Consider the following 15,847-nt stretch of genomic DNA (forward strand, 5'->3'; position numbering starts at 1 on the left):
TTGTCGATATCACAAACTAATCAAAACATAAACTAAATTTTATGATCAGTGCAAAGACATCATTCCTAAATATAATTCAATATGCAGACATCGAGTACATTCAGGTATTTGAACGTATTTCACATCCATTTTTATGGTAATATTCTGTAAAATATGCTAACAAAAGAAAAAATATTTAAAAATACCAATATAAGTTATATGGTTCGATACTGACCCCCTACGGATCCATAGAGGGTTAGTAAAATCCATAGGGGGTGAGGCCGGAGGCCGAGTCCCCTATGAATTTTATTCACCCTCTATGGATCCGTAGGGGTCAGTAGTTAACCGTATAACGAATTTATCGGACGCTGGACTTTTTCTGCGTCGTTTTGTTGAAAAATAAACAACGAAACGCAACAACATTAATAGATGACGTCGCCATTAACGCGTCATAAACCCCCTATGAAACCTACTAACCCCCTACGGTCTCATAGGGGGTCACCACGTGACGGCGTTTAACCAATCACAACGTGATATTTTATCTATAGTCCGATAATTTCTTATGTTAACCAGATGCTCCACAGGGTGCAGCTTTATACGACCGCAGAGTTCGAACCCTGAACAGTTGGGACAAGTATGGACACACTATTTAAGCTTGATACAGCACTGAATTTGGATTGTGATTAAAGAGTTGACACAACACAGGTTTCTGACACAGAAAGAATGTGGTCTAAGAACTTAAACTTAAAAACTTAAACATTTTTGATTGGACATTTACCTATTATAGTCCAATATTCAAAATCTAAATACATGGTTAGATTCAGCATATCAAACAACCATAAGCATTCATTTTTTGATGAAATCAAATAACAGGCTAAAATTTTTATTTATGGAATTTGTATCATTTCTTGTGCTCGAAATTTTTAATAAATTCCATGTTTTTTTGTACTTTAATTATCTGTGCTGCGCACAAAACTTTCTTTTACAAAGATCCATTTTCGATAGAATGTACTTTGCCATGCACAACACCTTCTATACAAAAACATTGAATGGGAAGTGTTATAAACCGCTGAAAACATTTTAATACCAAATAAACAAGGAATGTATTAAAAAATTCAAGCAAAAACAATTAGGCAAATTCCATAATTAAAAATAACTCCAAGGTCAAATAATAGCCTGTTTAATGTTCAATTTTAGACCCTTTAGACCTCGCTGTGGACCAATATGATAACCGGCCAAAAATATCAGCAACCTGAGTATAAAAGGGTTGCATCCTTTGATTTCCTAAAATATGTAAATAATTGACAGGGTTCAAATCAGAGACAATGTTTTATGAATAACTTTTATTATCACTTGTAATTTATTATGATTTTTGTTACATGTGTTCCTCCAAGAATTTTCAACATATTATGTGAAAAAAAATAATTAAATATCTTTCTATCTTTTAAATATAACATTATTAAAAATCTGAAAGCAGATTTTTAGTTCAAATTTGAATTTTGAAGGCGGAGCCTGACAACAGCTGATTCTGTTTGTAAACAAGCGCACATGGTAAATAAAGTTCTTGCATAAAGACAGCACCCACCTAATTTACAGAAATATCCAATGTTTAAATCCCTTTTAAACATTACATAAACTTTCCTTCCAGAAAACTCATTTTGTTAATTAATCCAATAAGTTAAATTGTATATAAACATTGAGTACAAAGTAATAAAACAAGGTCAAAAAGGTTTGATAATTTTAGTCACTACGGTTGAAATAAAAAAAAGTATATAACGAATTAGTACCAGCTATATCCCATGTAGGGTTTAGATTTAGGATTTGGGTACAATTCCCTCACCAGATTTAACACACAATCAGGAATAACCTCTCTCCTGACGATAACGACATTTTCATTAACCCTATCTCTATTTAAAAGCCTGCATGTTTTCGCGAGATATTGAGGACTGCTCCATGCTCCTCTATCCTGCATCATTATATTTTATATATTTTAGTTTTCTTATTCCACTATTTCTGGCATTTGCTCTCTGTCCAACATTTATCCAACTTTGTCTATTTTGTGTTACACAAGGACAACAAAAACCATCCTGACACATATCTTCATTATTGGTATCATTTTCAGTACTTTGTTGATTTGACCCACTTTGAACAGGGTGCTCAACTTCATTAGTTGCAATCATATTGTTTTCTGCATTATCTTCTAAATGAAGGTTAGATGTACTTGATGATGCTACTTCATTAAGATTCCAATCATTGTGGCTAAAAAATGCCTGAATTGCAAGCTTGTGTTCCTCAGTTACAGTCAAAGAAAGAACATTTTGGTCATTTTGGTTTTCCATTTTACTGCAGATTTCAAAAATGTCATGTGTAACAGTTTAGGTGTGCCAGTATCACCTTGCATTTTGAGGAATTGACACAATGTTTTATCAAATTTCTATATTCTGCTCTTGTTTCCCAAGTTCACCCAAGATAAAAAGTGAAGTATAGCATTTTGACAGTGGAGGGAATCCACATTTCATTTATTTTTTTGAGGGAAAGTTTTCAATAATTGCATTATAAATACAATTAAAATCTCAAAAATATTGAATTACATCTTCCAAAAACACTTGCAAAAAGTATAGAAACATATATCTGTTTTTAGAGTAAAACTTAATTTTTATTCACCCCTGCTTTGAGTGAAAATTGGAATGTCCAACATCAGTAGCTATCAAATTTTTGAGGGAAATTTAGAAATAGAATTTTTCATAATCATGGAAGCATTTGCCGTAAATATGAATGAAAATATTCAACCTGCAGAAAAAGAAAATATTTAAAAGATAAAGTTAAGAGTGTGAAAAGAAGGAATGACATGTGGAAAGACAAACCAAAACCTATTGATGGAAAAATATTTTTTTCTTCTGGATCTATTGATGAGAAAAACTTGATATATGAAATGACCAATGACATTAAAAAGGCAATGGGTGGTGGGAACCCAAACAGGACTACAAATAAAGACATGTTATTTGAAATAATGACATTCTACATTAAAAACAATATAACACAACTAGATGAAGATCAACATATGGCTGAGGAAAACAACATTCCATTTTTGGACTGCTCTTTTACATCATGTAATGAGGAAACATCAACTCAGAAACTTTTTGTCACTGCCGAAACATCAATCGAGAACCTTATTTAAAGAGTGATAAACCATGGAAAAGTTTGTAAAAGTCAGTTGCATTTTACACAACTGATATTAATGTTCATGTTTGAGTATGTAAACTTAAATGTGAGGAAAAACATGAACTACTCTGGTCAAGCTCATCGTATATGGGAGACAAATATCTATGTAATCTAAGAATGTCTCATGGATTTTATGTGCCAGGAATCCTACCAAACCAGTATTCCAGATTTTGTCAGGCATCTAACATTGGTACTATTGGAGAGACTACGCTGAATAGTATTTTCCAGAAATATGCACCGGTAGTGTCACAGCTAGTGAAAGAGTCTTATAAAACTGCTCTCTTGGAGGACATCATGTCCTATGATGAACTTTAAGAAAGTATCGATATTGTAACTTATGCAAGACATGGGACCAGAAAAAAAACTCTATGTACACAGACGTTGTTTGCCTTGGTGCCAGAACACATAAAGTTTTACGTGTTGAAACAATTTCAAAAGTGGATTGTACAAGTGTACAAAAACATGAACTTATAGGCACAGAGAGGATTTACGAATATTTTAAAAATCTCAGAGATGAGTGCGACTTGAAAACTCGTGTTCACTGTCATGACAGAAATACCAGTGTTAACAAATTATCCGTATTAATGGAATTGACACAGAATCAACAAATGATACCTGGCATGCCACTAAAAACATAGCAAAAGAAATCTAGACCATTTGTTCTTGACCAAGATACAAGAAAGGACAAACGTGGCACCCTGAGTTATCGGCTTTCCGCAAGTATTAAAACTCACCTGTATTGGGCAATGAAAAATTGCAATAAGGATCCAGTAAAACTTAAACTTAGTCTATTGAATATAGTTGAACATTATAAGAACAATCACGAACACTGTACTGAATTATCAAGGTGTTAACTGATTCGAATTATGAACCAACTAAATATTTAATCAAGGATCCCAAAGCAGAGATGTTATTAGGTTGGGTTCTAATGATCACCCAGGTATATAAATCGCCAACTGATTATGTTCATTGGATGGACAGTTATCATGTGGAAAGTTTCAATTATGCAATTCTTCAATATCACGACAAGAGAATTAACTTCTCCAAACAAGTTTATATTCTTCGGACAAATCTAGCTGTATTGGATTGGAATGAACATGTAAATAGGAAAACCACATCATTAAAAACTGTTCAAGATGCAAAAAACCCACGAAGACAAGTAAAAGTAAAAAAATTTGAAAAGGAAATCTTATAACATGTGGTCTGAAATCTGGGATCAGTTAGTTTATGATATTTCATCTCATATTTTTTTTAGGTCAAATCATTAAAACATAATTGTAAGAAAATATTTGTTTTCTTTTATTCTTGTAATTATATCTACTACAAACCATAACTAATTTGACTTCAGTGAATAAGATAATTAAATCGTCTGCTATAAATTCCCTAAGCAAGTGCATTTGTTTTGTTTACATTTGTCAGCTGCTGTTTATATACATCTTGTACCTCCTACATCACCTTATCAGTCAAATCTTAATTGCGCATGTCTTACCGATCAGGCTGATCGGATGTTGCTGGTTTACGCCACACCAAACTTCAAAACGTATGAATGAACCGAAATTTAAAAAATCATAAAAGACTAGCATTGGTAAGAGACTCCTGACTTGGGAAAATCGAGATATTCTTTCATTATCCATCCATCTTTTTTACTATGTTTCAGCGTTCAGCCATTGATTTGTGTAATGTTGTCATTGCCTTTTTTAATTCAGAAACTTCCGAGATCTTTATAGACGAAAGGGTCAATACACAAAAATGTGTACTCTGATTTGAATTTTAAAGAAAATGGAATACATTCAACTACAAGTTAATTAACAATCCAACTTTTATGAACAGGTGAAACAATATACCACTTTCGAGTTCATCCGTCACCGGCAAAAACTCGTCAATTATGCACGCCTTTATGACGTCATTTACCAGAAAGAGGGACTCGCCTGTATCCCTGCACTATTTACGTTCATCATGCGTTTTAGTGATCGTCTTTGTGCAGGATAAACTAGAAATAATGGTTGCTCTGTAGCTACTTACTGACAATTCCCTAATGACAGCAGTGTTGATTGTCTATTTTCAGAATTCAATTTGCCGATTAATTCGTACAATATAGAATTATAATTTTCCAACCACTCGCTCAACATTGTAGGGAAGTGACGACGCCCCCAAACGCACAGATGACGGGGATAAAGGCGCGTATAAATGACGAGTTTTTTCCGGTGACGGATGAACTCGAAAGTGGTCTATTACTTACTTTTAACTAGAAAAGAGTCTCGGAAACATTAAAAGTTTTTTATGCAGATAACCACTGGCACTGGTTGAAAGCTGTTTAACTTTATAATTCACACAGTTTTTAAAGTTCAAATATTTTTCTCTAACAGTACCGTATAGCGGGTTATTTTCGCGGGGTGTAAATTTTCTCTTATTTTCGCGGATAGAACAAAATCGCCAAAATAAATTCCGCCAATTTAAAAGTGTGCATGCAAAGGTAATGTTAAAAATGTTGAATCCACCAAAATAATAACCGCCAAAATATTTCGTATACCTTATTCAATGAAAATCGCGAAATTTTACACCCGCGAAAATAACCCGCTATACGGTAATTGAAGTCTCCATGATTAGTATAAATGTTTCAAACGATTTCCAACAAAGTATCAAACGATTTAAAGAATAACTAGTTAATCAACAGTATTTGTCTTTTGTGTGGTAGACTGTAAAGCACTCTGGTAGGTAGAAGTGTTTTACACATTCATTACATCCATAAATGGTTTGTCTTCTCTTCTCCTGCCTACCAGCGGCAACCTTTGCAAAACACACATGGCACCATGATTTGTTTCCAACACTGTTAGGCATATGTCTCTCTGTGAGACGTGATGGTACTGGGGCTGCAGCTTGACAACCTTTGTTACTAATGCCACAGTAACCATCAATCAAGCTACTGGCAATTTCTCGGGAAAATTTTAGAAATGTCATAGCAGGTGAGTTGCCAACTGTTTCATGGTTAGGACTCAACAAAAATAGCCTGTATGCATTATGCTTTAAAATTTCCAGAAATAAAAAAATACCACCCTTTTATACCACTTCTATGTTTTATGGTTCAATCAGTGGTACTGTATATATATACTGATCAGCTCGGTCGACTTCTCCCATGTACTAAGGGTAGTCGACTATGATTTTTGGGCATGGTATGTCTGCTTTGTTAAATTGACCAATTACTTGAACCAACCGCTGTACTTCAGACATAGAATGATCATGAATTGTAGAAATTGCTGTTACAATTTTTTTGTTTTTCCATAAACCACCAGAAATAGGCTTCCTAGTATTGATACTAACAGGCCGTTGCAACATGAAAACAGATGGTAAACCACTTCTGTTTTGCGAACTGTTCCACATGCTGCAGTTTGATAGTTATCAAACAGGTCTTGGATTAGTTTTGGTGTTGAAAAGAGGTTGTAAACATATACATGGTAATGAGTCCCTGCCCAATAATATCAGCACCCTCTATACATTTTTAGCTCACCTGGCCCGAAGGGCCATGTGAGCTTTTCTCATCACTTGGCGTCCGTCGTCCATCCGACGTCGTCCGTCGTCGTCGTTAGCTTTTACAAAAATCTTCTCCTCTGACACTAATGGGCCAAATTAATCCAAATTTGGTCATAATTTTCTTTGGGGTGTCTAGTTTGAAAAATGTGTCCGAAGACCCGGCCATCCAACCGAGATGGCCGCCACGGTTAAAATAGAACAAAGGGGTAAAATGCAGATTTTGGCTTATAACTCTGAAACAAAAGCATTTAGAACAAATCCTACATGGGGGTTTAATTTTTAATCAAGTCAAGATCTATCTGGCTTAAAATTTTCAGATGAATTGGACAACTGGTTGTTGGGTTGCTACCCCTGAATTGGTAATTTGAGGATATTTTGCCATTTTTAACCAGGTTTTTGTGACAAAAATGTCGACAAGAACAGAAGTGGTTTACCAGCTGTTTTCATGTTAAAACGGTCTGTTGGTATCAATGCTAGGGGTGACATGCAGTTCTTTCAAAGGAAGCCTATTTGGGAACACAGGGCGGCTGGGCAGTTGGCCCGACGTTGCTTCTATGCATCGCCTGACGTTGGCCCAATGATGTTTTGAGGCATATTTTTTTTTAAATCAGTTTCGTAACGAAATTGCAGTGCCAGGTGAGCTAAAATAATGTTTAAAATAACAAAAATACAGTTGAAACGTCATTCTAAAAGGAAGAAATTAATGGCGTTCTCCGTGGAGCAACATGTGTTCAACGGCCGTTTATTTCAATGTTTAACGTTTTGAAATAGGCCTTCTCGTGTGAAAGTTGTGAATGTCAATTCTGTGACCTCATTTGCGATCATTTGCATATCAATGTGAATATTCAGGGGGTTATAACTAAAAAAACAAAGCATTCAGAGCAAATCAGACTGGGTTAAAATGTTTATCAGGTCAAGATCTATCTGCCCTGAAGTTTTCAGATTGATTGGGCAACCCGTAATTAAGTTGCTGCCCCTGAATTGGTAATTTTAAGAAAATTTTGACCTTTTTGGTTATTATTTTGAATATTATTATAGATAACGTTCATAGAGATAAACTGTAAACAGCAATAATGTACAGCGAAGTAAGACATTAAAATAAGTCAACATAACCAAAATGGTCAATTGACCCCCTATGGAGTTATTGTTCTTTATAGTCAATTTTTAACAATTTTCATAAAATTTATAAATTTTTACTAACATTTTTCACTGAAACTACTGGGCCAAGTTCATTATAGATAGAGATAATTGTAAGCAGCAAGAATGTTTAGTAAAGTAAGATGTACAAACGCATCACCATCACCAAAACACAATTTTGTCATGAATCCATCTTCGTCCTTTGTTTGAAAAAAGAGGGACGAAAGATACCAAAGGGACAGTCAAACTCAAAAATCCAAAACAAACCTAAAACGCCATGGCCAAAAATGAAAAACACAAACATAATAAACAATAGCACACATGACACAACATAGAAAACCAAAGAATAAACAACACACACCTCACCAAAAACTAGGGGTGATAATTTCACATAGACCAAGGTGAGCGACACAGGCTCTTAAGAGCCTCTAGTTTAACAACATGTTCACCCAACTGGCCTTGTGGTCTATCAGTTTTTACTGTATAAACATCTGTATATCAGATGTATCCTTTATTTGAATCTGCAAGTGCCCATATCTTTATACCCCATTTAGTTGGTTTGGCTGGCATATATTGTTTAAATTTGACCCTTCCTTTAAAGGGGATCATACATTTATCTATAGAGACCTGGCGTGAAGGGACACATTCTCTTTTCATTGATCTGTTAAACATATTCAAGATGTTTTTTTTTATTTTATAGAGTAAATCATATGACGGATGACCCGGTTGTTGTGCATTTTGGTTGTTACTAAAATGAAGGTACCTCATGACTTGCATAAATCTATTTCTGGGTCCTGTTTTTCCGAATGTTGGAGATTCCATGAATGGTGACCAGTATAGTTTGGTTTTTGGTTTAATATCAATTCCCATCAGAAATTAAAGCAAAGACCTATGAAAGCTTTGATTTCTGTTAGTCATGGTTTTGACCATGCAGATTTATTACCGTCTGGGTTTTCAGTAATTTGTTTATTGGCATATCTTTCAGTTTCATTAATTATATGTTCAAATAATATGTCGTTCAAGAACAGTTTGAAGAAATCAATAGGACCCTTATCAGCAGCTAAAATAGTAGCTGGGCCGGTTGCCCTTCCATCTGGACCTCTAGGTTGAAATAAATAAGGTAAACCCCTTTCATAAACATCAAAATTGTTATGCCAGTTTTTTCCAGCATTGTCTATATCTGGGACTACTTGGTCAATGACATTATAAATAGGAATGGTATCATCAATAGGTTCTGTTTCTGAGTACTCGGACTCATTTCCTGAAGTATTGAATTCAAAATCATCACCAATTCCTTGATCTATTAATAATTGCTCGTGTCGTTTAGCAGCCTGCGCAATTTCATCGGATTCAAAACCGAAGAATTCCTCGTCTGAAGAATCAGACATTTTAATTTTGTTATTTTTTTACACATTTTACAGACGACATATTAGAATCACATGATATATCACATGTATTAAGAAGGGAACCCTGAGTTTTAATTGGACAATATAAGGTCAGAGTTAAAAATAAAATGAAATGCGAAGAATACACATTCCAACGTTCAATGCAAGTAATTGTGAAAAGAGTTGTTGAGTATTTTTGTATTAAAAAATTTTGAAAATCAACTTATCGTCTATGTGAGACATACTCAGTTTACCTTTTTTTATTAGGTACCAGGATTATGATTTAGTACGCAAGACGCGCGTTTCGTCAACACAAGACTCATCAGTGACGCATCTTCTTAGTTATCATATGTGAAAATATAAAATCGTGACAATATGCAAATGAGTTCCAAATATCCTTGATGACACTTTTGAGCACCAGGAAAACACGTGTTAGATGGAAAACATTGACACATGTTTTTAATTTGGACTCTGATTAAACTTCCAAAACACGAAAGGAGACTTGCATGCATGGGTTTTCAGTAACTTTAACAACATGTTCACCCAACTTTCAACGAAATAATGGATTATATTGCCACTGAATATCAACATTGATATGCAAATGATCGCAAATGAGGTCAAAGAATTGACATTTACAACTTTCACCCGAGAAGGCCTTTTTCAAAACATAAAACATTGAAATAAACGGCTGTTGAACACATGTTGCTCCACGGAGGACGCCATTAATTTCTTCCTTTTAGAATGACGTTTCAACTGTATTTTTCTTATTTTAAACAGTACGATTACACTAAATAAGCATAAAAAAAAGTTCAAAATACATTCAATGACGACATCTATTTTTCCTTGCATGCGCCCTGCCATTTTGCTACGAAACTGATTTAAACTAGAGGCTGTAAGAGCCTGTGTCGCTCACCTTGGTCTATGTGAATATTAAACAAAGGACGCGGATGGATTCACTACAAAATTGTGCTTTGATGATGGTGATGAGTTTGTACATCTTACTTTACTGAACATTCTTGCAGCTTACAATTATCTCTATCTATAATGAACGTAGCCCAGTAGTTTCAGTGGAAAATTGTTAAAAACTGACTGACTATAAAGGACAATAACTCCTTATGGGGTCAATTGACCATGTCGGTCATGTTGACTTATTTGTAAATCTGACTTTGCTGAACATAATTGATGTTTACAGTTTATCTCTATTTATGATAATATTCAAGATAATAACGAAAACAGCAAAATTCCCTTAAAATTACCAATTCAGGTGCAGCAACTCAACACAAGGTTGTCCGATTTATCTGAAAATTACAGGGCAGATAGATTTTTACCTGATATACAAATTTACCCCATGTCAGATTTGCTCTAAATGCTTTGGTTTTATATGTACAAGCCAAAAACTGAATTTACCCCTATGTTCTATTTTTAGCCGTGGCGGCCATCTTGGTTAGTAAGCTAGGTCACCGGACACAATTTTAAAACTAAAAAACCCAATGATGATTGTGGCCACGGTTGGTTTAATTGTCCCAATAGTTTCAAATGAGAAGATTTTTCTAAAAGATTACTAAGATTTACGAAAAATTGTAAAAAAATGATTATAGAGGGCAATAACTCCTTAGAGGGTCAATTGATCATTTTGGTCAGGTTGACTTTTTTGTAGGTCTTACTTTGCTGAACATTTTTGCTGTTACAGTTTATCTCTTATCTATAATAATATTCAAGATAATAACCAAAAACAGCATAATTTCCTTTAAATTACCAATTCAGGGGCAGCAACCAGCAAATTTTACCCCATGTCAGATTTGCTCTTAAAGTTTTGTGGTTTTTGAGATATAACCAAAAACTACATTTTCCCTCTATGTTCTATTTTTAGCCGTGGTGGCCATCTTGGTTGGTTTACCGGGTCACCGGACACAATTTTTTAAACAAGATACCCCAATGATGATTGTGTCCAAGTTTGGTTAAATTTGGTCCAGTAGTTTTCAGAGGAGAAGATTTTTGTAAAAGTTTACGGACGACAGACGCAAGACGACGACGGACAACGGACGCCAAGTGATGAGAAAAGCTCACTTGGCCCTGTGGGCCAGGTGAGCTAAAAATACCAAGAAATTATGCCTCAAAGCATCGTTTGGCCAACGTAAGGGGATGCGTAGAAGCAACGTCGGGCCAACTGCCCTGCCGCTGTACAGTCCCAAATCAATAACCGACATTTTTGTCACAAAATTCACGTTAAAAATGGCAAAATTTCCTCAAAATTACAAATTCAGGAGCAGCAACCCAACAATCATTTGTCCAATTCATCTGAAAATTTTAGGCCAGATAGATCTTGACTTAATTAACAATTTAACCCCTATGTAAGATTTCCTCTAAATGCTTTGGTTCAGAGTTATAAGCATAAATCTGCATTTAACCACTATGTTCTATTTTAAGATATGGTGGCCATCTTGGTTGGTTGGCCAGGTCACCAGACACATTTTTTAAACGAAATACCCCAATGATGATTATGGTCAAGTTTGGTTAAATTTGGCTCATTAGTTTCGGGAGAAGATTTTTGTAAAAAAAAACCGACAACGGACGCCAAGTGATGAGAAAAGCAAACGACCACGTGAGCTAAAACTAGCGGCTCTCAAGAGCCTGTGTCGCTCACCTTGGTCATTGTACACATTAAACAAAGGACACAGATGGATTCATGATAAAATTGTGTTTTGATGATAGTGCTTTGGGCCAGGTGAGCAAAAAACTGAAAAAGGAGGGGGGGGGGGGGGGGTTGAATTATTTCAAATGGTCTGAAATAAGATACATGTTAATCTCAAGGACTTTTGATTTTTGTAGAGTGATTTTTGATTTTGCAGGGGTTAAAGGGAGCATTTATTGATTAAAAGATCTGTTCGTTTCAAGCAGACTGAGAACAAGTTAGATTTATTCATGATCCAGCAATTCAAATTACAGAAAGGAAGAGAAGTTTACTTATGGTCAGCACCTCATAAGGAACATTCATGCCATGTTTGGTTTCATTCCATTCAGTGGTTCTCTAGAAGATTTGAAAAGTTTACGCCTACGACGGACGATGACGACGGGCGATGACGACGGACGCCAAGTGACAAGAAAAGCTCACATGGCCCTTTGGGCTAGGTGAACTAATTAGAGTCTCTTAAGAGCCTGTGTCGCTCACAACGACTGACGACGACGACGGACGCCAAGTGATGAGAAAAGCTCACTGAAGGACCAGGTGAGCTAAAAAAGTGTGGAAAGTTATTATTTAGTGAATTTACTCATGGCCTGGGCGATTTTATTCTTTTATTTTATCACTTGCTAACACTCAGGATACAATTTTAATATTATGGCCTGTGAAAATTTCCAACATATCTAGTGCCTCCATGATTTATTTCTTAAATAAAATATATCCTTAATCAAAAATAGATAATTATCCATATGAAAGAGTTCACTTCATTCAAAAATTAATTGCTTCATCAAGTGTAGGTGGATACCACGACAGAGGTCCAACCCTGAACTGTTTTGGGGCAAAAATTGGACACTATATTCGCACTTGATGCAGATCTGAATTTGAATTGCAATTGAATATTTGACACATAAAAGGTTTCTGACACAGAATAAAATGTAGTCAAAGAACTTAGAATTGGTTATATGATTTGAATATATATTGAAATCTTAAGAGTCCTAATAAAAAATTGTTCTCAATTGATATTTCATAGTATGTCTTTCTATGTTGTGATGTTACACTATTGTTTCAGATAATGTTGAAAGTTTGGTACCATTAAAACATTTTAACCCAATGCAACTGTCTGCAACTGTCCTAAGTCAAGAATCTAATGTTCAGTTGTTGTCACTTGTTGATGTGGCTCATAAGTGTTTCCCGTTTCTCGGTTTTTTAAATAGATTTGACCGTTGGTTTTTTCTGTTTGAATTGTTTTACACAAGTAATTTTTGGGGCACTTTAAAGCTTGCTGGTCAGTGTAAGCCAAGGCTTAGTGCTGAAAACCGTACCTTGACCTATAATGGTTTACTTTTATAAATAATTCTGACTCAGATGGAAAGTTGTCTCATTGGCACTCATACCATATCTTTTTATATCTTATTAGAGAACAGAAACGAATAAATAAGCAAGTTTATAAAGTGACATAACACACAAAAGGTAAAAGTGATGCCACCAAAATTCAAACTGGATCTGTATTTTGTAGTAATAAGCAAATTTGTATCAGTTTCATTAAATTTGGATGAGGCAAACTAAAGAAAGAGAACAGAAACGGAAAATTCAGCAATTTTTACATTTATAAAGGGGCATAAGTAAAAAAAAACATATGAGTAAGACCACACAATTTCAAACTTGATCTGTATTATGTGGTAATAAGCATTGTGTATTAGTTTCATACCATTTGGTCTAGGCAATCAAAAGTTTTTTCTTATCCCAGGCATAGATTATCTTAGCCGTATTTGGCACAACTTCTTGGAATTTTGGATCCTCAATGCTCTTCAACTTTGTACTTGTTTGGCTTTATAAATATTTTGATATGAGCGTCACTGATGAGTCTTATGTAGACGAAACGCGCGTCTGGCGTACTAAATTATAATCCTGGTACCTTTGATAACTATTTACACCACTGGGTCGATGCCACTGCCAAATGATGTCCCTTCATTTACATGAATACTTTTTGAAAATAATTGTGCAAATTTAGATATCAATTATTTTCAAAAAGTATTCATGTAAATGAAGGGACATCATTTGGCAGTTGCCAGCCCATCAGCCGTTCATCCCCAAGTCAATAACCTATTTTTACTTCTTTTACTTGATCTGTATTATGTGGTGATACATGTTGTGAATAAGTTTCATAACATTTAACTGAGACATTTAAGTTAGAGAATGGAATACATAAATTCTTATTTTTATTGTTCTAAAAAAGGAAAATTATTTTTTTGGTTCCTCTTTACAAAACAGTTAGGACAATTATAACCCCCAAAATCAATTCTTACTTTCTTTTTCTGGTATCAAATCTTGTGCTACAATTTCATAAAGACCACTTATACGCCAGTTATTGTCAAGAAATCAAACATCTTCAGATTATGATGACGATGACGCTGACACTCTCATAACATATGCTTAATGTTCTATACAAATCTTAGTTAAATACCTATGAATTTTAATGATGAGTTTCTGTAGTCTTCCAATAATTTTTGATGGTTCAATTTAATAGCACCATTCTCACCATCATATTTGACCTCATAAACTGCATCATCGTCTCCATTTGATTTCTCTAATACAGCTGTTACCATTCCATAGTAACATTTCTTAGAACCATCTTTCAAAATCCATATATGTTCAAATTTTCTTTTCAAAAAGTTCATGGTACTTCTGTTGCACTCTCTTCTAGTCCTACAAAATATATTACAGAATATGTATGATTTACCACAAATCAGGTTACAATGGTAACATACTCGAGAATTTGGTTACATTGGTTACATGCATAGGGAATCAGGTTACATTGATGGGAAATCCGGTTACTATGGTTACATGCATAACGGTGGGTATGGTTGTCCTGCGAGAAAATGTACTGTGCTGGTGATTCGGTCCTGACGGGTGCTGGTGATCAATGAAAAAATGTAAACAAAGACGAAAATGATGATTTTTGACGTTTTCACTCATAAAAAATGGAAGAAAACAGTTGAGATTTTTCAATTTCGTTTTTTATGGGTTCATATATAAACCATTAAAAAATTAACCCTCTAAACTGTTTCAGTAAGCGTAACACAAAAATGCTCATTTTCAGAAAATCTCGAACTGAAAAAATAAAACAAAAATGCTCATAGAGTCCGCTTTCTATACCGCAATCCACACGACAAAACAGTTTTGTGAAAAAACATTGCAATTTATTAAAATTTAGCATTTTCTCAATTTATTCATGTCCTGATACTGTGCTGGTGGGTCCTGTCATTGTGCTGGTGGGTCCTGATACGGTGCTGGTGATTTTGGATAAAAAGTAGGTCATATTTGTAACAAATGTTACAAAATCAATAAAATTAGCCAGATAATTGTTGCCAACAGGATCTATGACTCCTATTTTAGATCTTGTGCATCCATTTGGCTGTTTAATATGTGTTTTCAAATGATCTGAACTTAAAATTGAGAAAGGAAATGGTGAATATGTCAAAGCGACAACCACCCGACCATAGAGCAAACAACAGCCGAAGGCAACCAATGGGTCTTCAATGTAGCGAGAATTCCCGCACCCGTAGGCGTCCTTCAGCTGGCCCCTAATATATGCATAATAGTACAGTAATAATGGACGTCATACTAAACTCCGAATTATACACAAGACACTAAATTTTAAAATCATACAAGACTTATTACATAATAACATAAAAGGGCAACATCTTTCGTCCAATATCAGATAACAATATATAGTATCTAAAATAAGTTAAAAATTCCACAATACTATATAATTCATTTTATGTGTCAATTTGTTCGAAAAAAGTCGAAAAGAAGAGACTTTTTTTTAATGTCATGATTATATGTCGCTTTCTAGATTTATGCTTAGCATTTATTTCAGATGACATGGACTCTTCACCCTGATGACCCTGCTGCC

The 15,847-nt window shown here is 34.7% G+C and overlaps 1 protein-coding gene across 1 annotated transcript in view; it reads right to left on the bottom strand.

Annotated features, from left to right (window-relative positions):
• Positions 1–15,847, bottom strand: part of LOC134686355 (uncharacterized) — a 114,344-nt gene that overhangs the window by 18,570 nt on the left and 79,927 nt on the right. Inside the window, exon 7 of the mRNA XM_063546030.1 lies at positions 14,396–14,637. Coding sequence (XP_063402100.1) covers positions 14,396–14,637 — 242 coding nt within the window. The remainder of the gene's footprint in view (positions 1–14,395; positions 14,638–15,847) is intronic.

This window comes from Mytilus trossulus, chromosome 10 (assembly GCF_036588685.1).
Source record: "Mytilus trossulus isolate FHL-02 chromosome 10, PNRI_Mtr1.1.1.hap1, whole genome shotgun sequence".
NCBI classification, from domain to species: Eukaryota; Metazoa; Mollusca; class Bivalvia; order Mytilida; family Mytilidae; genus Mytilus; species Mytilus trossulus.